General features: G+C 42.8%; 1 protein-coding gene across 48 annotated transcripts in view; it reads right to left on the reverse strand.

Moving 5' to 3' along the window:
* Nucleotides 1–7,720, reverse strand: part of RIMS1 (regulating synaptic membrane exocytosis 1) — a 324,125-nt gene extending 316,405 nt beyond the window's left edge. For 46 of the 48 annotated variants that reach the window (XM_078385861.1, XM_072999957.2, XM_078385965.1 and 43 more), the window contains exon 1: nt 7,347–7,663. In XM_078385861.1, the coding sequence (XP_078241987.1) occupies nt 7,347–7,519 (173 nt within the window). In that variant the 5' untranslated portion in view covers nt 7,520–7,663. Of the gene's footprint in view, nt 1–7,346 lie in introns of all 48 variants that reach the window. The other 2 variants (XM_072999690.2, XM_072999862.2) reach the window with 2 other exon arrangements.
* Nucleotides 7,721–23,050: the final 15,330 nt, after the last annotated feature.

Raw genomic sequence — 23,050 nt, forward strand, 5'->3', positions numbered from 1 at the left:
ACATTTTCTGCTAGGAGATCACAATGTAAAGTCGGGAGGCCTGATAAAATTGATGTGTTCCCAATGCAGACTTTAACTATGGATTTTCTCATCTATTCCTTTCTAATTGGTCAACTATTCTTTGCAGCTTGTAACAGGCTCCATGCTGACTCACATGTAATGGCCAGAATCCTGTTGGTTAGTTACATCTGTGTAATGGTGTTTATTCCTGCAGCAAATTAACACTACTGAACAGGTTGCCACTTGTATCCCTTTTAACACACCAGCTGTATGAATTGCTGCACAGTGAGGGGTGTCAACTTGTTAACTAGCAGCAATTTGTTACTGTGATTTATGCCACAGGTTCTTAACCTTGGGTTACTCGGGAGTTTTGGACTGCAACTCCCAGAAGCCTTCACCACCAGCTGTCCTGATTGGGGTTTCTGGGAGTTGCAGTTCAAAAGCATCCGAGTAACAAAGGTTAAGAACCACTGATTTATGCCATTATACCAGGATAACTTTTGGCCTATGCATTTAAAAGCTTACTACTAACTTCTAATACTAAAATCAGATTTAAAAGAACTGTTACAAATAAATTAAAACATTGTTTTTATGATGACCACACAGACCTACATTACCCACTCTCCACAGTATTAGAATTCATTATTCACACAAGTATTAATCTAGAATAAAATAATACTGTCTATTATCCATGGGATGCTATGCAGAAGTTTTGGATTTTGGATTAAATTCCTTTAACTGCACAGCAGAAGTGCAGGGATTAACAGAATAGCTTCAGATTCCTCAGATTAGTTCACCCCTTTTCTGATTAACTGACACTTATAGTATCAATAACTCACTCTGAGACTGAGTGTGTTTTTTTAGTAGAAAGAATAAAAACCATTTTATTTGCTTACAATTGTGAACAGATCAAAGAGCAAGCTTTCTGCTTTCAACTACTGTATGGGAGAGAGACACAGAGCAGAGAGATGAGGCTCTCTTTGAATTCAGAAGCAGGAGGGAATGGTTGGTTACTACTGGATAGGTTGACAGTCACCCCGGCTCAGAATGGTCCTTCCCGGCCACACCTTCTCCAGGCAGCATGTGAGGCTGCAAAAAACTCCAACAGCAGTGACAAGGTGGCACTTATTAAAGCAGTGCAATAAATGAAGCCACACTAGAGAGTTCAGATATCCTCCAAGCATTCAATCTACATAATACACATATACATACACACACACATATTTACAAAGCTGGAGCGCTGAACATCAACCATTTTTGTTCTTATAATTTAAGCAGAAAGACTGCAAAGTCACTAAATAACAGCCACTAGGAATTAACATCACACGTTATAAAAGTGCCTCAGAGTAACAGTCCTCAAATACCGTATAATGGACAGAGTTTTCCAGAGCACTTAGCTTTGACCTGAGTATGCTCTTAGTGCAGCCTTTGGTAAAATCTCCAGTTGGAAGAGACTAAAGTCAGTGTAGAGCACTACTGAAAATGGCAGCATTTATAGATTTCCCTGGTGTAAGGCAACACACTTAGCACCACTGAGTAAATACACTCACTATCCCTGATAAGTTACAACTATGTTGTGAAGTCAGATGTCACAATTCACAGCATAACAGTTACATTAGAGGAACTACACTGAAATTAAGTCCTTCTTAAATACACAACCAGGAGCAAAGGAAAACAGAGCCTTTCCTGGTCATAAGAGCTTGGGAAGCCCCAGACCTATTATTGCCCAGCATTCTGTTCACACAGTAGCCAAACACGTGCCTATCGGAAGCTCAAAAGTGAAACATGTGGACAAATAGCTCACTCACACTCATGTTCCCTAGGAACTGGTATTCAGGGGGAAGCTGCCTTGTACTGGAGGTGAAACATAGGCAACATGAGTAGCACCCTGCAGAAAACTAATCTTCCATGTGTGTATCCAAATTCAATATAAAACCATGTAAAATTGATGCCCATAACTACATTTTTTTAGAAGTGAACGAGATTTTTAATGTACTAAGTAAAGAAACACTTCTACCTGTCCTGAGCCTCCTGCCATTCAGGTTCAGTGGGCAACCCTGGCTTCTAGCTTTATGAAAGAACAGCACATTTCTGAAATTCATTTACTCCACGTTACACACAGTTTTACAACCCTCTGCTATGCCCCTACTGACCCCTCTTTCTACTAAGCTGAAAAACTCAGTGGCCCACGATGGGCTGTCATGACACAAGAGATGGTTTAAAAGCAACAGAGAGATTCAAGGGAGAGGCTGTTTGCCTTTGTGACACCCGCAGTTGTGCTCTGGAACTTCTTCCTTTTCTCCCCTTAGGTTGGTGTTTGGACATAGCAGCTCTTGCAGGTAATGAGCTGGCCTCCAGTCTGCCCTGAAGCCCTGCTGCCTGATCAGGAAGCTATTTCCTGGTAATCCTACATGCCCAGAAATCTGCTGCAATTACATAGTGAAGGAAAGGCTTTCAGCTCTGCACAGGCTCAGGGTGCTCTCCTTGACAGCTAATGTGGTATAATTGTAAGTGTATTGACCTAGAACTAGAAAAGCTCAGGCCCACCCTTCCATTCATCTGTTAAGCTCACTGGGTCATTTTGAGCCACTCACTGTCTCTCAGCTTCATCTATCTCACTGGGCTATTGTGAGGATAAAGGAGGATGTTTATCACCTTTAACTCCCTGGGGGAAAGGTGAAATATACTGTAAATGTAACAAATATACAGTAATCCATAAAAGCGGGGATGTGAAGACTGATGAGGATATAGAACTCACTTTTATTTTTTTTTCTTTCCCACCCACCTCAACTAAATCAAAATTAACCACCATAAAAAATGCACACTGCATGCATATATACTTCTGACGTTTTAGAGACTTCTGCATGCAGTATGGATAATATAGATGGCCAGCTTGCAAAAATGTTCTTCACCCGCAAATGCATTCATACTGTAGTATTAGTTGCGATCTTTGCCCAAGGATACGGCCTCTAACATGAGTCTTTGTTGCACCGGTTGCCATCTATAACTATTTAGGACAAACTATAACTATTTAGGACATTAGTGATGCACTTTGGGGCAGGTATACCCAAAGTTTAACACAAATAATGTGTAGAGAGTGTGTGCATTTGTTCCAGAGATGTGGGTAGAAAAAGAGAAAGTAGACTTTTAGTTAAGTCTTTGCAGAAGCCTTAATTAAACATTAAAATCAACCAAAGGCCTACGGTACAGATGGCATGTGTGCACACTTTTGCTGGCTGCCTCCTTCCACAGTTACTCACACGCCCTGTGAATATAATTTTTAATAAAGCTAAAACCATAACCACTCCCTCTGCAAGTAAAATATTGCATGGTGCAACTTAAGAGTCATTTGCTGGAGCACTGTGCCATGGCTAAGATACTATGATTATGGTGACTGTGTAACAGCCCTTTCAGACAGAGTACATGTCTGGGGAGTGGGAGCATTTCAAAGACTGGAGAAATCTAAGTCAGCATGTGTGAACAACACCAACAACACTTCCAGTTTTAGTCAGCTATGAGCACAAGTGTGGCATAAAAGATCAGCACGGGAAGAAAGTGACATTTTGGACAGCTCTTTCTTCCTGTGATACAGAGAAACCGAAGCCATTGAAAGTAGCTTTGAATGCTATAAGGCACACCAACAAGTAGATGCAAGAGTAGAGAGAAAAGCTTTCAGTCCAAAGCTTTTAAGATTTGATCCATAATGCCATGTCATATGGGCCTGTTCAGCATTCAGTCCCACCAAGTTCAGTGAGGCTTTCTCCCATAAAAATAGGCACTGGATTAAAGAATGACATTCAATAGCTTGAATTCATTCTGCGTTCGCTTCTTGACACAAAACAGGGAAATAGCATTGATCAATCCTTCTTCCCAAAGAAACTGTGATTCCTAGTGAAGCTAAGAAAATAATAACCCAGAGTGCTGTTTTTACCCTAAGGGAGCCCAACTTGGCGTCCTCCACATGTACCATACTGCAAGTCTCATTGTCCCCAGTCAGTATACACACTTGCATGCTGGTTGGGGATGATGAGAATTGTAGTCCAACCGATCTGGAAGACAACAGATCAGACAAAGGTTCCTTGTGGATGATTAGTTCTCAGATGCCCTCAGGGTGTCATTCTCTATAATTGTACAATTGTACATAGGTGGTACATTCTATGTCTTTAATGGCCACTACTTTCATGCCTTTATCAGCCTGCTGACACACAGAAATCAAGTAGGTGAGCTTTTCCCAGCATAGAGGTTAAAGAACATAATACTATTATAAATTATTGTAGAAGTCCTTGTTGTACTGCGTGACAGAGCTAGCTAGAATGAAAATAACTTAATTTCCTACTGAGCAGATCATATAACAATATAACAACTTTGCACATGCCACCATTTTTGTCACCTAGGACTTAGTTTTGCAACCTCTTGGTCCCCAAAGGAAAATGTCCATCTGGAAGCACAGTTGCCTCTACTTCATGCAATAGTTTTTTTTTAATTATTATTCTTGCTCCACAGCCTTGGAATAAAATAATCTGCTGTGCAAGGCTATATGTAAGAATTTTGTGGTGTATGGCAAACTCGCTGAATACTTCTTAAAGCAATGTAAACTAATCAAGCTTCCAAGCACTCAGCAAATATATATCCTTCAATATTATACAAAAGAGTTTAAATACTTAGCACTATGGCACAATGTCTACAGCATGGGCCACCCATCGTTTTGGCAAGCACGCCCCTCACATCAAGTCTGAAAACACTATTCTAGTACACAAGAAGACTCTCAACAACTTGCTGTGGTTCTGGATTTGGCCTACAGGGCCAAGAGCCACCAAATCAGGAAGGGAGCAACTGTGAGAACAATTCTGCCTCGCACTGTTCTATTGACCAGCTTAGTAGCCTTCTTCCTCTGGTCCAGATGACCAAAGAATTCCACTAGCTATAATGCTGATGATGTGTACACCACAGGTTGGCGACACCAGTCCACTCATCTCCATGTACAGTGTAGAATGATGTTGAAATATTCTTGGGCAAGACCCTGTGTCTCAGCCTAACCTATATTGATTGCATGGCTGTGGTGACCCTAAAAATACCATATTGTGGCTTGCGCAAGACAAGGAAGAATAAACATGTAGCAATGTTTAAGAAAATGTATATTCAATGCTGGAATGTGCCACGGAGAAGGCCAGTCAATCCTTTCAGAGTGGGCTTGTGAAATATGGCACTGTGTTACAACAGCTGCTGCACAAAATTAGCAGTGATTTCTAGAATGTTTAAATAGTTATAAGGGAATAGTGGGCAGGGGTTCAGGCAACAGGCAACAATGGCTGGACAGAGTGTCAATAACATTTCATTAGCTTTTTTATCTAATAATATTACCTTTTGATAGATTTACTTATAAACACATATATCCTCTGTTAACTACATACTTGGTTATTCTGTTTCCTGCCCCCCCAAGCCCCACGACCTCCTTAGCCAAAGTCACTCACATCTCAGTGGGGGGCAAACAGCAGTCTTTCATCTTCACATCACCATCACCCTTAAACAGGATGAAAGGTAAGCAGTAAAGTGATCCATTTCCTCCCCAATGACTGGGCCTTGCCACCACTACTACAGGCATTCAAATCCCAACACAGATCAGACAAGGAAGACAGATTGCATGCACACCTACATACACAAAGGCAGAGGCAAACATTAACCCGGCTTTGTCCCTTTCTAACAATTTACACACCACAGAAGTTGAGAACCTACAAGGATTCTACATTTCCATCTATTATTGATGACACGGCAAGCAAGTGGCGGGGTGGCGGCGAAGGAAAAGGATGCAGACAAGCACTAGAGTTTAACATCTTAGCAATCATTAGTTGGGATTCAGCCCCAAGAGTAACCCCACCATTGTGTTTACATCCTTTTTGTCAAAGCTATTTCTCCCCCAAATAAACCCATGGAACACACAGGCAGGGAAACAAATATGCAGAGTATCAACAGGGAGCTTACATGTTACAGATCTATGGATACAGATATATGGGTTGTATTCTGTTCCCTAGCCTGACACTTCCAGCAAATGGGCCTGGAGGATGTTCAATGAAGGAAAAGCTTGATCCCAATCCACAGGCCCAGTTCTGAACTGCTGTTACATACACATTTATTTGACAGTTAGCACTACATTTTAGGGCACTTTATTTTCAGAAAGAGGGAAAATATGGTCCTATAAGGGTAGTGGATGAAAGGTGAGGTTGGGATATTGGGGAAGAGATGGGCAGGTTTTCCATTAACACTGGAGAGCTCCGAAGTAGCATCTACCGACACTCGGATGGCCCCTCCCCACCTTTTGGTATTTTGCAGCTGAAGACCTAGGCTTGTGAGGGCTACCAAGTGACCCCTTTTATCAGCACCCATGTACGTAGTAGAACCATTTTGGCGAGTCAAGGCATGCAATGATCTGCACTTGCCAAATTCCTAGTGCTGAAATGGACCCTTGGCATCTCCCTCCATGCTTCAATACCTGCACCTCTGTTTTTTGTTTTTTAAAAAAAGGTTGAAAAGAATATAGATTGTGGGGGGGGGGGGCGAGAGAGAAGGGACCCACCCCAATGGAGAATTCCTGCAGGTGGTTGATGGCACAAGGCACAGGCTACAAAGTCCCAGAGTGGCTCAGCTGGGCTCTGCTTGAACCAGGTGGGGGCAGCATGGCCTTTTAAAGGCTCCGGCTAAGGAAACCCCACCCCAGCAGACCCTCCCAAAATAGGATAGCTTTTTTTAAAAAATAGCCCAAAGGAATTCCTCACAAGATGCCAATTATTATTTTTTTCCTTTTAAATGAAACTGCATCTCCAAATCCTTATTTCCAAAACACATGAAGACATATATATCTACGAACATGAATGGCTTGTTTCCCCCTCCGATCCTTGGCTTTCCTTGCCTTCTTCCAGGCGGATACTTTGGGGTGGGAGGGGGGAAGGAAGAGACAAAGCAGGGCAATAAACAGCATCTCCTAGTAGAAGTTATGTCAGGAGTGAGGGAAAAAAGCCTGTGGCGGCAGGGAATGGGTCAGGCAATAAGGCCCCTGAGCGGGATCCCTGAGCAAGCAGCAAGGAAGCAAGCAAGCAAACAGGAGAGCCCCTGTCCCTCCTCTCTCGGTCGGTCCCTCTCTCTCTCCCCCCCCCCTCCTCCCCCTTGCACCATTCATAAAAGTCTGCCTCAGCACCAGGGCATCCTCTTGCTGTCACTGACAGGAACAGACTCCCCCACCCTCCAGCAGCGAGGAGGGAGTGAATGAACGAGGGAGGGAAGGAAGGAAGGCAGGAAAGAGGGAGGGAGGGGCGGGCAGGCGGGCGGGCAGGCTGGCCTCTCGGGCGGCTTACTTGAGCATGGCCTCTTCCTTCTCTTCCTCTTCCTTCTGCCGGTCCATCACTGCCATGATAATGTTCCTCTCCTCTTCTGTCAGGTGGCTCAGGTCAGGCAGCTCCTGCATGGGGGGAGGCACGGTGGGGGGCCGAGGGCCGCGGGGCCCCACCGAAGACGACGACGAAGACATTTTTTTGCCTCCTCTTCTTCTCCCCCCACCCCACCCCTCCGCCGCGCTCCTCTTCCACACCTTTGTACCTTTCGGGCAAGGCAACCCAATCACGACTCGGCTCCTCGCCGCCGCCGCCGCCACGACCACCGCCGCCGCCTCTTCCTCCTCTTCTTCTTCTTCCTCCTCCTCCTCCTCCTCTTCTTCTTCTTCCTCCTCCTCCTCCCTTCACACGGTAGTCCTCTGCTCATCAGCAGCAGCCCGCGGCTCCCGAGAAGCAGCAGGAGAAGAAGAGGCGGCGGCGGCAGCGGCGGTGGCGATCCAGCCTTTCATGGTTGCTCGCATCCACCCCAGCCTGGGTTGCTGCTGCTGCTGGTGGTGGTGGTGGGGCTCCCCCTCCCCTCCCCTCCTCCGCGTTCCCGCCGCTGCTTTGTTTTGGCAGTTCTTAGGAAGACCGGGGGATGCCCCGCAGCCGCTTGCAGCCCATCCTCTTCCAGCTGGGGCGAAGGTGCGGCGGGCGGGCGGGCGGACCAACCGGGGGGGGGGGGGCAGCGCGGCGGTGGCTTCCTTCCTTCCTTCCTTCCCTTCTTCCTCGGCGGCGGCGGCTCCCAGGCGCTTCCTAGGCAGTGTCAGGACTGGAGGGGAAGGAAGGGCGGATGCTGCTGCTGCTGCTGCTCAAATGCTCAGCGGCGGCTGCTAACACGGGAGCAAAAAGGGGAGGGGAGAGTTTGGTGTCAGTTAGGCGGAGTCCAAACTGCTCCTCTCCTGGGTGATGCTGAGGGGCTAAACACACACACACACACACACACAGACACACACACACACACGCCCAGCTCTCCTTCCCTTCCTCTCCAGACAATACGGACAGCTTTCCATGGCAGGCATGTTGGGAAATATATATATATATAGTTTTCTCCACCTTTACCTCTGTGTGTGTGTGTGTGTGTTTGTGTGTGTATGTGCCCACCTTTTTCTTGCCACCCAGGCGAGGGAGCCTCAGGGCTCGGAATCGGCTGAGAGAAATGGGGTTTGTTGCCTTTGGGGAGTCGGCGATCCTTTGCCCCCCCCCGCCCGGGGGTTTTTACTTGGGAGTAAGCCACCTGGCTTGCCACCCGCGAGACCTCCTCCCGACGAAAACAGGACCACACCTGAGGCGGCCGGGCGGCCAGCCGAAGCAGGTTTAGTGGCGCAGGCGCCCCCAGGGGCACGAACGAGCCGTGCGGCCGAGTTGTGGGTTATGCCCGGTTGTTGTTGCCACTACGAAAGGGTTGCTGTCCCCCCCCCCCCAAGGCGGACTTCGTTGGGAAGAAGTACGCCCCGCTAAAATTCACTTCCCGACTTTACCCGAGGCAAAGTGGCGGGACTTCAAGGCGGGAAGCCACAATCCAAAAGATACTAAGGGTCACAGTGGTGCCTGGAACGCTACATTTCTTTTTTAACAGGAAAAGCGATAGACAAATTCGGTAAATAAATATACCCCGTCGAAATCCACGGAAATCTATTTATTTCTAGGTAAACATTGTTAGGATCAAAAGACTAGCTAACAGCACTCATCAATCACAGTAACAGATCCTCTTCCCGCTTATCACAACAATACACCCATAACAAAAAAAAATACCCCGCTCACCATAATCACCCAATCTCCTGAAAAAGCTGATCCCACAATTATCCCACACACTACACCAGAACACAGACAGAGTTCTAACTCCTGTCCTCTGAAGATGCCAGCCACAGGGATGGTGAAACATTAGGAAGAAAAACCTCCGAAAGACAGCCAAACAGCCTGAGAAACCTACAATAGCCAAAAAGAATTATATTCAGGTTAAACTTTCTTAAACAGATAGGTTTCAGGTAGACACCGCAAGCAACACCATGAGGAAAGGAACCTGTGGCTCTTCAGGTGTTATTAAACTATAGGTTCCAATATGCCTGATGCTGCATTTCCCCCCATCAAGCTCTAATGTCGAAATAGTGAAAACTATTTTTTTTTCTCTTTGTGAAGCTAAGCACACTTACTCAGCCAATGAAAAAGGACTGGGTGATTGATAAAATCATTTCGCCAACCCATCCAATGTGTCTATTTAAAAAAGTTAATGCAACAGATCAGCAGAGACTGGCGAAACGTCAGGAAGAAACGTCAGGAAGAACACAGCCAAAGAGCCTGAAAAATCCACAACAACCATCAGATCCTGGCCGTGAAAGCCTTTGAGAATACAGTTTTGTGTATTATTTGCACAAAAAGTAATTATCAGGAACCCTAACTGAAGATCTGGTGAAACATTTATTTGAGGGCTGCCTACATAGCTCATTTAAAGCTGACTAAATAGGAATTTAAGTTCATGTAGAGATCCAGAAGCCTATTGGGTGTGATCCTTGCATCCAAATAGCATTTGTAAGAAAACAACAATAAGAATTCCACTCCTTCCCCCCCTCCTTCTGGGAGGAAGCTTTCCATTTTTTAATTTTTTTCTAAGAGGTATAGTTCATCATCACTGTCATAACAGACTTAAAAACCTTCTGCACCTCCACACAGAACCAAAGGAAATCTTTATTTTCCCATTATCGTGAATAGCTAAACTGTCTTAAGCCACTTAACAATATTGGGAAATTAAACATGGAAGAGAAATTTAAAGCTGCAAGCTCTGCTTTGGTTCAGTCCCACTGATTACATGTGCTGGAAACAAACCAAAATGGAGCAATCCCACCTGTCACAAAAAAACAGTAGCCCCTGACAAGAACCCAGAATGGTGTAGGTAGGAATGCTCTGGGGATACGTAGGGTGGTTGATTCTAGCAACGATGTCATCTGATTGCCTGCACAAGGAGTGAAACAGCCTGTCCTTCCAGGGGTCACACAGTGAGACAAATATCACTCTGATTGCACTCTGAAGTTGGGAACTCAGTAGCATCTATGCCAAATTCTATGTGTCCACCTACTATTGCTTCAGAGATCTTTCGGGAGAAATACCCACACAAACTCCAAACATCATTTATAAGAAGATGTGAAGCTTTTGTAATGCACACTATGCAGTGCTGCACATGAAAACAGCTAAGACACATCAAATGGCTCAATAAAGGAAGTCACACCCTTGAGTTTGCAAGAGTTGAGCAAAGGTGTTGACAACAGGACTTCTGAAGGGCACTAATTCATAGGGTGGTCTTAAGCTGGAAGTGACTTGACAGCACATAACAAAAGCGAACATCAGTTGGTCTAAACGTTGTAGCCAAACCTGTAAGATGAGCTTATCGCATGGGGCAGTGAAACAGTATTATTCAATGCCATTAGCTACTTATTTGTTTCCAGACTCATTTTAAATATCTGGAACCAGGAAAACCAGGAACACTATTTAATTCACCTTGCATACATCAGCCGACTTTAGACATCTTGCTACTTCGGGAGGTGTGTGGGCAGCAGACTTGTCACTCACAGCATCACAACTACAGAATTCTCTTACTCAGTCTTCGACTGCCTTTCCAAGAGCAGTGAAAACCTAACTCTTCAGGAAGGGCTTGTGAATTATTTGAGATGGGCCTACTGCTGAACTGGGCTATTGTTTCTTGTTTAAAGGTGGTCTTTCTCCTTTTCTCTTTTAATTAACACCATCGTATTCTTTATTGTTTTACCTCTGAAGTAAAACAGTAACGAATAAATACATAATAAAATATAAGATATAAATTGAAGTATGAGCATCTTATTATATTTTGCAGGTTATGTTGTCAGGTGTTAATTGTTTTTGTGTTTTTAAAAGTTTCCCGGCCCCTCCTAGGTTTTTTTTCCCTAAGGATGCTTCAAGACAAGAGTTTGGGAAGTTTAGAGGTCTTACGTAAGTGACAGAATTCAGGTGAGGTGGACAAAAAATATAACCCTTTTCCATTCGTAACCTTCCCAGGCTTTCTCACTGTTCTCTCCCTCCCCATAACTTTAGAGAATCTGTCAAGGAGAAAGAATACTATGCAGTGTATTTTGATTGGTAGTACTTGGAGCTCTCTGTCTGGAACAACCCTAAGCATCCCTCAAGATTTGCAGAGAAGGATATTAAAGATTGCAATAAATAAATCATGTAAAATGAAATTAGCTTGTAGGGCGGGAGATACCTGATATGTTTGTATGTATGTTTCTTTCTTTGTTTCAAGAAAACGGAAAGAGCTATAGAAGAGGGCTGGGCAAACTATTTGACCAAATCACATATTCTACACAGATTTTCGCTGAAACTGATTTGGATTAGATCTCAATTGAAACATGTGAAGACTCAAGTGTTTTGGTTTGTTCCAAAGCATTTGGATTAATCCAGGGATTCAGCCCATTGACATTTCTAACAGGGAATCTGAACCAAGAATCTCACCAGCATGCTCCATTATGGGGAGGGATTATCTGCAGTGTTAAAGTGAGTGTAGATGCAGTGGGTCAAAGCAGCACCACTTGTTCAGTTTGGTAGTTAGGTTCATGCAACCTGGCAGAGGACAAAATGGTTGTCTGTATACAGACTGTATCGGGTGGCTTTGTTAGATTTAGTAAAGTACTTTGGAGGGGGTTATGGATGTGAGAGATCTTGAGTAGGTGTTTAAACCAGTTCTTAGGGCTGGACTTTAAAAATCATCACCCATTGGTGTTTGCTTCTAATCTATTTCTTCAGACTTTTGTTCTTTAGAAAGTAGATTTGGACTGTGTTGGGTTCCATTTTTTATCATTAAATTTATTTAATTTACTTTGGATGGGTACATTGCTAACTTCTTTAATCTGCCCCCTACCTCATTACTGTTACTTTGGGGCTCTTCCTGGTTTTCAATACAATCATTCAGTTTTCTTCTAATCCTCAATGTTCTTTCAGTTGTATGCAACTATTTTTTCCTTCCTTCCAAACAAGAGATCATAAGTAGCAGTTTTCAACCCGAGCTGTTTGTGTGAATAACAAAACAGAAATGGAACAACTTGTTGCTACAAGCACAGACCACTGCACAACATGAAGAAATAATATTTTTGAAGAAGTATACTTGTTTTAGGCAGTCAAATTACCTCTTCTATATTTTTGATCGTCAAAATAGTGCATATATTTGCTTGTATCTTCTTAAGTGACATGTCAACAAGAAGCACAACCTGTAGTCAACTTCACACTTCCATAATTTGATTGGCAGTTAGTTGAATAGTAGTGTATGTGTGTGTCTGTTTTGTTGCTATATTTTTAAACTAATGCTGCCTCCAGGAGCCTGTTACTTTGGGGGGTCTCCTTGAGATTTTTCCCTAATACAAATGCAAGTGTAGGTGATATCTTTTATTGGACTACGTACTAAAAATTTTAAATAAATAACAAACTTTCATGGATGAAATCCATTTCCTCAGGCTCTAAGCACATTCCCCTCATGGATGACGCAGAAAAAATGTCCAGAATCTATGATCTGGACCACCATGATTTATCTCAGGCAGTGTTGTCAAAACTGGTTGCCATCAGTAGATAAAGCTTAAGACATAGGCTGGCATATGTGGGGAGAGGATGGAGGAATGGGGAATAACATCTCGGTCTGAGCATGCAGCACTCATCTTGGTTCTGTTCTGAGCTTGTCTGTTTTGTACTTTCTTTTGCGTGAATACTGTAAAAGCAACTTGAAGCAATACACACACTGGGGCTTTACACCTTTCCATCAGCAAATGCCATTCATGAAATGAGACTAAGCAAGGGAAAATCCCAGAAGCTTTCTCCTTTTTTTATCAGTTAACTTCTCACCCAAAGACAAATCTATTTTCAGGGCTGTTTTTTGACAAATGTAAATGATAGTGAGCACAAAAGAGTATTGTATAGACAATCTTGACTGCTGCCACTGATGTCATCAACATTCAGGCTACCCTTTGCTGTGTAAAGTCTGGCATCCTTTTTCCTGCTGGCAATATGGTCACAATGTTGTGCAGAAATAATAGACATTTCATGCTTTTTTGGGTTGTGAATACAGAAGCGCAATACCCCACATTCATAAACCAGAATTTTTTTTTAAAGAATTGAATTGCCTGGTATTTTTTAAAATAGAGGTTTAAGTATACATACACTACACACAAATTCATGTAGAATTACCTAGTGCCAGAGGACCCCAGAAAATGAGCACGTCATCTCTACTAGGGTTGCTGGGTGAGGGGACACAAGTAAGAACAACTTGGATGTCTCTGTAATCCTTCTGTGCCAAAATATTTTGAAAGGCTGTTTTGGACTTAATGAAGTGAATCAAAGGTGTGAGTAGGTACAATGCAATGAAGAAACATACATACCCTTTAACTTCTCAGGCAAACTAATGTTGCCATGCTTGCTCTGCAGAATGCAGGCTAGAAAACTATGTTCCAATTTCCAGACCATTTCCTCAGGATAGGCAACCTGAGGAAGAAAAGCCATACCAGACCAAAACATCTATGAACATTTCGTGTGCATGTTTTGCAAAAGGTGTCCCCTTGTCTTATGAAATACTTCAAACAAGGGAGAGCAGGGAGTTAGCAAAGATTGGAAACCAAGGTCAAAATCATTCATACTATGTGAAAGAAAGATAGTGAAGGGTAGTGACAAAAATCAATTAATTTGAAGGCTGGTGCTGGAGGAGAGCCTTAGAGATACCACAGACAAACAAAGGCAGAAAAGTGGGTGCTCAGTCAAGTCAAGCCTGAAGTCTCACTAGAAGATACAATATTGCTGGGAAAATTGGGGCTGGGGGGAGAGAAGAAGGCCTAATATGAGACCAATTGTCTCAATAAAAGTAGTCACAGCTGTTAGTTTGCAGGATGACAGCAGAACTTACTGGGAAATATTGCTAGGAAGTAGGAAGAGAACAATCTAACAAACCAAACTTGCTGTTGTTTTCCAAGATCTGAGCAGAGCTGTTAATGATATGACATTTTGAGGTCATTAACCCAACATCAGAAGTAACTTGATGGCACATAACATCTTTGGGGTTTTTTTTTAAATTAAATTTAAGGTCACTTGATCCTGAATGGGGGGACAATTTTACTTTAAAAAAAAAATATATTGTGCAGTGATCATCTTCAAAACAGCACTAATTTTGTTTTCTCTGTCTCCCACATTAATGAAAAGTGTGTTGTGACGTCAGACAAAAGTAGCACAATTGGAGCCAACAGTTAGTATCACATCCATATGATGAGAACTAATGGCATTGCTGCGTTATATTTTAATCAAATTCCATCTGGCTTACTGTGTCCAGTTCTGGTCACCACAGTTTAACAAGGATATTGACGAGCTAAAATGTCTCCATAAGAGGATGATTGATAGTAAAACCCTACAAAGAAAGGTCGAGGGAGATAGTTATGTTTGAGCTGGAGAAGAGAGGAATGAGATGTCATATGATAGCCATCTTCAAATATTTGAGAAGCTGCCACATAAAGATGGAACAAGCTTATTTTCTGCAGCTTCAGACAGTTGGACCCAAACCAAATTATAAAGAGATTTTGACTACATGTCAGGAAGAGCTTTCTTACAATAAGGAAAGTTTCAGAGTGAAATAAATGTGTTCGGGAGTGATGGGCTTCCTTTTATTAAACTTTTAAATACAGTTCAGAAGTAACAAGTTAGAAATAACACACTGTTTTTAAAATTGCATTTTACTGAGGATTTTAATACTTCACAGTTCCATAGGAATGAAGATATTAATCATTTGTTTCTTCCCTTTAAGAGAACTGTCCATTGCAGATGTGATCCATCAGATGCTGGAAAGGTTAGATCTGTCTCTTCAAATGGAAGCTGCACCTCTCATCTTGTTTGACATCAGAAGAACAGCAGTGCAGCTTAGGGACTGATCACAGTCATCTCCATTATCACAGCTTCAGTTTTTAGCTGCCAGTTCATCAAGTGTACATCCCAGCGCGTATTAACCTTTCTCCACACAGGCACATAATACACTGTCCTGTGGAGAGACTAAGTAACATGAATTGGACTGAAGAGGTAAGACAAAGTTGTCCCTTCCTTTAATTATGAAAAGTTCCTGAAATGACTTAGGCTGCAACTACACAATCAAATATTGCAGATTTGTGTGGATTAATTTTACTTTTAAAAAAAAGATCACAATGCAAAGATCAATTCAAATCAATCTGGCTCATTTTGCTCTTGACATGGAATGTTTTCCCCTGCCGCTGGATGCATCTACTTTTTTCAAGCCAGAACAATTTGAACAGACTTTGCCCCATGTGATCAGTTGTTTCTTTCTGCAAAAGAACAGGAGGGAGGGCTGACTGGGGGTAGTAACCTGATGATGTACTAAGCAGCAACAATACCCACCCCTGTGATCTTTCTCCTTAGTCACTCTGAAATTATTTTTTTAATGAACTACCAAGTTTAGCGCTAGATCACCTTAACACTACGTGGATATTAGATTGCCTCTGCATAGACAGACAAAAATCAATAAGAAATAGAAACAACTCTGACAAACTACAACAGGCTGTTATGTAGCCATTGTATATGTGTATGCGTTTCTACACAATAGAGAAATTTAGGAAACTGTCCCTCTTCCCTGTCACCATGCAACACTTTAAGCTGCACACCTGCTTTACAATAAACTGTAAAAGAAGAGGTGGTGGTCAGCACAGGTGGGATCAAAGGGGGGGAGAGAGAGAGAGACTGTGGTCTGTGGCATGGATCAAATTGCATCAAGTTGAGGGGCCACTGTGGACACTGGCACTGAAACCGTCTCTGTGCAATCACCTAATTTGAACAAAAGCTTAAAACAGCCACAGCAAAGCCAAATCTCTCTGATTCAGCCTGCCAGTGTGTAGTCACAGCCTTAGTGATGTTGCTTATCTACATGACAATCCTAGTTTGACTTCATTATCACTTATGTTCCTTAGAAAAAACTCACAGTGGTTGCATGGCATGGCGCAGATGTCCAACTTAAAACAAGACTGAATGAATACATACACATACGCATACCTACTTATACTTACTCTGTTCTCGACGAACTTTGATGGGTATGGTGAGACACTAGCGAAATATGATGCAAGAGATCTGTGATCAGAGATAGTAGGTCTTACCGTTTCATTGTCAGTTTTGCATGTGATGCCTGGCCAACTATCTCTGGCCTTAAGATTAGCAAAGTGGGTTGTAAGTCAACATAAAACAAGCTGCTGAATTCCCTATGAAGTTTTGTGTTCAGCCAGTTCTGGAAACCACATAGGCAAGTGCTTGTCTGCTCTGGCAAACACAGTGATGTGGGCCTTTTTGCCCTTGCTTGTCTGCTGAGGAAATGCTATATCTCTACCAAGGGTAGTATCTCTACCCACCTTGGGTTCTTTTTAAGGAGAAAAGTGGGATAATAGTATTTTAAATAAATAAATACCATGGAACTTTCACACGTTGGAGACACATGGCCAGCCTGGAAGTTCTCCTATCAGAAGTGCAACATCTAGAACCCATTTCCTGTGTCTGCATGATGGAAAGAACAAAATGGAACACTGAACAAATTAGAACAGTCAGACTGGGCTTTGGACCAAAGGTATGTTAGAATTATTTAAAATTTTTAACTGGCAGGGTACAGTCAAAAAGGGGGAAACTACTGCCTCTTGCAAGTCTAGGCAATTTGTGGCCCTGCAAATATTGTTGGTCTGCAACTCCCAGCATTCTTCATGGGAGATGCGGGTTAGGAGTGATATACTTAGAGGACCAACATTTGGAAGGCTGCACTTTGGCAGCCCTAATTTATGCAAAAGCAGGAAATAGCCTTGGTGCTTGGTCCCGACTAGAAGACCTAGAGTGTCCAAAAAGTTTAGCAAAGTTTATTCCTGAGTTATTCCAGCTTAGTCCTGAATTAAATAAATACCACGTGAGATGTTACCATGGGAGGAAAAATTGCTGGCCAATTGCTATCAGCGGTGGACCCCCCCCCAGCCAACTAATATCTCAAAGCACAATATAGACAATCCTTCTCCCAGCTTCCAATGCAGCTATGTGTCTGCACCTCTGTGTGTTTGTAAATAAAAGCAAGTATCATAAGATGCCAGTAAACACCCAGGAATCTCCTTTCAAAGGAAGCCAGCTCCAAGTAAGTGCTGTATGGAGGAAACTGTTTTTCAGGAAAGTTTGCCCTGCGTCACTCAACCTGTCAGCGATGAAGCCCTAATAAGTCTCCGAAGAACTTTCCTGCAACCCAATTTGAAAACCACTGGCATAAAGCTTTGCTGTGAATGTGATGGGTTCCTCTTCCACCTACAGTTTCTATTCCTGGAAGACAGCTTGATATGATATCCAAATAGAAACTTACCTACATCCCCTCGTCTCCAAACCTTGAGAAGTTAGTCACTGTGTTCTCATTTTTTATGCTTATCCTCAATTCCACTGAGAAGTGCGGAGTCTTTTTTTCTTTTTTTATATGAGTGTGAATGTGAGAAATACCAAGAGCTGGCTGGATTCCTCGGATATAGCACTTAAAGCTTAATTCTTCAATTTGCACAGAATGTGTGGCTCGGTAGTAAACCAAGGTCCCTGGGAATGCTTACCGCATATAGTCTTCCTGGCTTTGCTGGAAGGTATCAAATATTGTAAAACGATGTTTGCTGGCAAAGCCATGTAGGTGTGATATCTTTGTGATGGAATGTTTTAACATGGTACCTGGCAAGCCGAGGTTTAAAACCTTTTCCTATGCAGCTCAAGGCACTAAACCTACTGCCAATACGGCAGCAATTAGCCTTGTCAACACTCCTCCAAAATAAATAAATAAATAATAGCCAGCTCTGTTATAGCAAGCTTAATTGGCAGTAAGCGCCCAGTTCCCATGACAGAGAGGCTAGATTAGCAGCAGAGAGAAAAATGAAAGCACAACAGACAGCTATGTGCAAACATTTTCTTTTATGAGACGGTTGCAGCTTTTTATTTGTACCTAATATCTGAACCCCTGAATTCTATTTTCTCTGCATAACTTTGGCACACACAGACGTACATACTCTGCACAGCCTCACTAAAGATCATGGAATGAGAAGGATTTTTAAAAGTGGGATATAATTCAGTGTTTATAAGCTGCAAGAAGTATAGCTTGTTGCTCACTTAACTTATTTATTGGCCCTTCAAACTGACCATCCTGTTTATAAATTATCTAACCACAAAACACTTGAAGCAAATGTTTCATAAGATAGCGTACCTGATATTTCCTTCCGAGGAGTGTTTGGGACCTTTACTGTAAAAAAAGAGACACATTAAAGAAGCACCCCCCTCCCAATGAAACTGTATCTGTAGCCTTCTCCAGACACCAAGCAATGAACAGATGCAGAAAATCAATCTACATATTTAAATATCAGCCAGTTCAGTTTCTGCTCTCACTCTCTATTTCAACATTGTCAAAGGAGCGTTTCATCATGGATTGTGTAGTATTAATGTTGAACAAACCATTTATGATCCAGGACTGGGTGAGAGCAGAGGAGATGGCTCATTATAAATGGGTTGAAATGTCTAAATGATGTAGATTACCTTGAATATAATTATTACTATCATAAGCATATAAGTCTGCAATGATATACTGTACTGTATGTCTAAGTATGATGACAGCATTGAAGCCTCTCTAGCTTATATATACATTCACTTGATGGTAAATAGAGCTAAATCTCGTGGCAGGGATGTAAGCATGTGTGTATGTCTTTCCTCCAATGTCAGGGAGCAGCTGGAAACATACTAATAGGGATGAGACATTTGGGTTAGCATAAACAGAGAAAACACGAAAGAAGCTTATTTTCATTTTCATGTTCTTTCATTGATTCTCAGTGGTAAGCCTCTTAAACCTGGATGCTTTTACTTTTAACGAAAGAGAGGGAGACAAAAGCTTCAGGTTTTTTTTCCCATGTTTCTCCCTTTCACTTGCTGCTTCCTTCATCCTTTGTCCATCAAATTGCCCAGGAAAATATTTTATCAAATAATTAATATTTTATTATTTTGCCTTTCTTCTTCACTCATTTCTATTTGCATGGTTTTTGTTTTGTTTTGTTTTTAAACACCATATTTTTGTAGGCATTGTTTTGTGGGATCTGTGGGATTTTTAAGTTTTAACTCGTAAACCACTCGTGAATGAATGGGGTGGCATAGAAATAAAATAAAATAATATAAAATGTGTCGGGGGAGGTGGCTTCTGTCTGCAGCCATTCAGAATGAAGAGGTAAAAAGCCCTGTATCAGCTGTTTGAACCGAGAGAAAATGCCCTAAATCTTCATCTTCTTTTGTGACTCCTAAAAACGTCTATTTCCCTCCCACCTCTCTGGCTGAAGTTTTTGTGTCCTGAAGACCTAAGGGTTCTCTGTTTGTGTGTTTGGGACTAGGTCTATTCATATGGATCTCCTGGAGGGCTGGTAGATCTTGGAAACAGCAAAGGAGTGGAGTGAGACCAAGGTAGTGGTGGTGGAGAAAAGCAGGAAGAAGGAAAGAATGGTCTGTGTAGACTTGCTGCAGCTGTGAGGTGTTCCAGAGCCAGGGATGTAGGCAGCTTGCAGAAATGGTAGTAAATTCCCTGACATCTTTTCTTTATTTCCTTGCCCCCCCCCCTTGTCCTTTGTCCTTTTTTTCTTTTAAGTGTGCTGTAAATAGCCCTGCCTAAGCAGCAGTCCACCAACATTTTCTGGGCTGTATTAACAGGGATAGGTTTTAGGTGGGCAATTAGAGGAACGTTATGTAGGGTAGTCATGACTCATGATTGAAAGGCTTGAGCAAGTTCCCCCCCCCTTCTCCCTTGTTGCTACTAAGCGGGTTGGGCATTGGGGAAGGGAGTGTGTTTGGGAGGATTTCTTCAACTGAATGAAGTTATAGAGCTCTTTTGCGCTTGATCACTGTTCGGCCTCCTCCTCCTCCCTTGACCCTTGCCCGGCCTGGCTAATCAAAGCAGCCAGGCCTGTAACAACAGAATGGACCACTGCAATAATTAATGGGTCTCAAGGAAACACTCATGAGGCCCATTAGGAAGAAACCAAATTTGGTGGTGGATGACATTATAGGCCCGTTGCCAATGTTTCCTTCCTTAGCAAAGTGGTGGAGAGGGTGGTGGCGGATCAGCTTCAGATGCTTCTGGACAAAACCAATGCCCTGGACCCATTTCAATCGGGCTTCAGGCCGCGCTATGGTACGGAAACGGCACTGGTCGCATTGTTGGATGACCTGTTGAGGGAGGCCAATGGGGGCAATACGTCCTTGCTGGTCCTCCTTAACATCTCAGTCGCCTTTGATACCGTCGACCATGGTATCCTCCTGGGGAGGCTCTCTGAGCTGGGAATCGGTGGCCTGGCGCTTGCCTGGCTCCAATCCTTCTTGGAGGACCGTCCCCAGAGAGTACAGCTTGGCGAGAATGTTTCGGCCCCATGGAGTCTCAACTGTGGGGTTCCGCAGGGGTTGATAATCTATCCAATGCTGTTTAATATCTACATGAGGCCGCTGGGTGGGGTCATCAGGGGGTGTGGGACATCGTGCCATCAGTATGTTGATGACATGCCATTCTACATCTCCTTCTTACTGACTTCAGTGGATGCCGTTCTGTCCCTTCAGTGCTGCCTGGAGACTGTACTGAAATGGATGCAGTTGAATGGGTTGAGGCTGAACCCGGACAAGACGGAGGTCTTGAGGGTGGGCGGTCCCTCCATCAGTGGTCTGGGTGACTCCCTTTCTTTTGGGGGGATGACCCTCACCGCAAAGAGCGAGGTTCGCAGCTTGGGAATACATCTGGACCCGGCGCTTACCGCGGAAACCCAGGTGGCGTCTGTGGCCCGTTCCACCTATTTTCATCTATGGTGGATTGCCCAGCTGCTACCATATCTTGGAGGTGGGCCCTCACTACTCTTGTCCATGCGCTCGTAATCTCGAGTTTAGAACATTGTAACACACTCTACATGGGGCTGCCTTTGAGATTGATGCGGAAACTTCAAATGGTGCAAAATGTGGCAGCCAGGCTTCTTAGTGGGGTGAAAAAATATCAGCATATCTCCCTGCTTTGCATTGGTTGCCTATTCGTTTCCGCATTGATTTCAAAGTGCTAATGATGACCTACAAAGCCCTAAATGGTTTTGGGACCTCGATACTTGGCAGATCGTCTTCTCCCATCCAGGTCTGCCCAAATCACTCGACAAAGCCAGCAGGGACGACTGAGGGGCCTGACGCCGAGAGAGGCCCAGAAGGAAAGAACAAGAAACCGGGCCTTTTCGGCAGTGGCCCCTGGGCTATGGAATAGCCTCCCTACAGAAATCCGTCTGGTTCCCTCGCTGGGCGTTTTCAAAAGCCATTTAAAAACCTGGCTCTTTAGGCAGGCCTTCCCTCCAGTCAATTAATTTATCTTCTTTTCTTTAATTACTCCATCTTGGCAATGTATATATAAATAGTTTGGTAGGGTTTTATTATGTATGTTTATTGCTGTGTTTTATTACCTGTGTTTTATTACTTATGTAAACCACCCCGAGTAGACTTTGTCTAGGGGGGCAGGGTAAAAGTCCAATAAAAGTAAAGTAAAGTAAAAGTGACCAGGAACTTGGCCTTATCAAAGTTTTCAGTCATGGGAGTGCTGTGACCATGCACAACCTAATTTAGTTACAGAATCCTCTTCAGATCATCACTTTTTAAATTATTATTATTATTATTATTATTATTATTATTATTATTATTATTATTATTATTATTATTATTATTATTATTATTATTATTATTATTATTATTATTAAACATTGAGAGCTATGCTGAAGGGTCTCCCTAGCCAGACCAACTGTGTTCACCAACCATCAATTATGATGGGAGGAAATAAACAAAAATCCATACCAGATCAGTCATCGCCTGGGTCAACAAGGACCACATCAGATGCTGTAGCCCCTAGGCATCTGGTGACAAATTGGCTACAGGGCCCAGCAGACCCTGTTGAGGAACCAGGACAGGCTGTTGCAGAGCTACTGAAATAACATAAGTGCAAAATTTGGACTCTTGCCGAAAATCGAGAAATTATGCAAACACAACAGCTTGTGGTTTTAGAAAAAGAATGATGGAAATTTGGAAAAGGAAACACCCAAGTAGTGACATAACTGAACAACAATTAATGGACTAGAGAAGATTTATCATCTGGAGTAAAGTGTTTTCAGAATTGCAAGAACTAGAAAAGGTGGCAAAATCAACACAGAACAATGACCATAGTATGGAAGACAAATGGAGGGTAGAGGTAGACACAATAGGGGAAGAAAATGTATCACTAGAGGAACAATTTATGGAATAACCAAGAAATTATGAGTTGACACAATGGCAAACGTCACTTAGGGGAAAATAGTAACCCATATTAGCCAGAACACAGAAAGACAGAGGCTCCCCAATTTGCGCCAATTACAAAGTAAACCAGTAGAAGATCTACTGAATGATGCAAATGTTGTGATCAGAACAATCCCAACTAACACACCAAAGGAAACAAAACAGGTCATGTATATCATAGCTACCATAATAACCATGGAACTTAGTTACAAGCTGCAAAAAAGACAAGAAAATGTCTGGCACTCCAAAATGAAAAATTAAGCTGGAAAGAAAAATAAACAAATTATATGCAGACATTGCAACTTAAAACACTTGAAAAATTCAAAACTTAAAAA

This window comes from Pogona vitticeps, chromosome 1 (assembly GCF_051106095.1).
Source record: "Pogona vitticeps strain Pit_001003342236 chromosome 1, PviZW2.1, whole genome shotgun sequence".
Taxonomy (NCBI): Eukaryota; Metazoa; Chordata; class Lepidosauria; order Squamata; family Agamidae; genus Pogona; species Pogona vitticeps.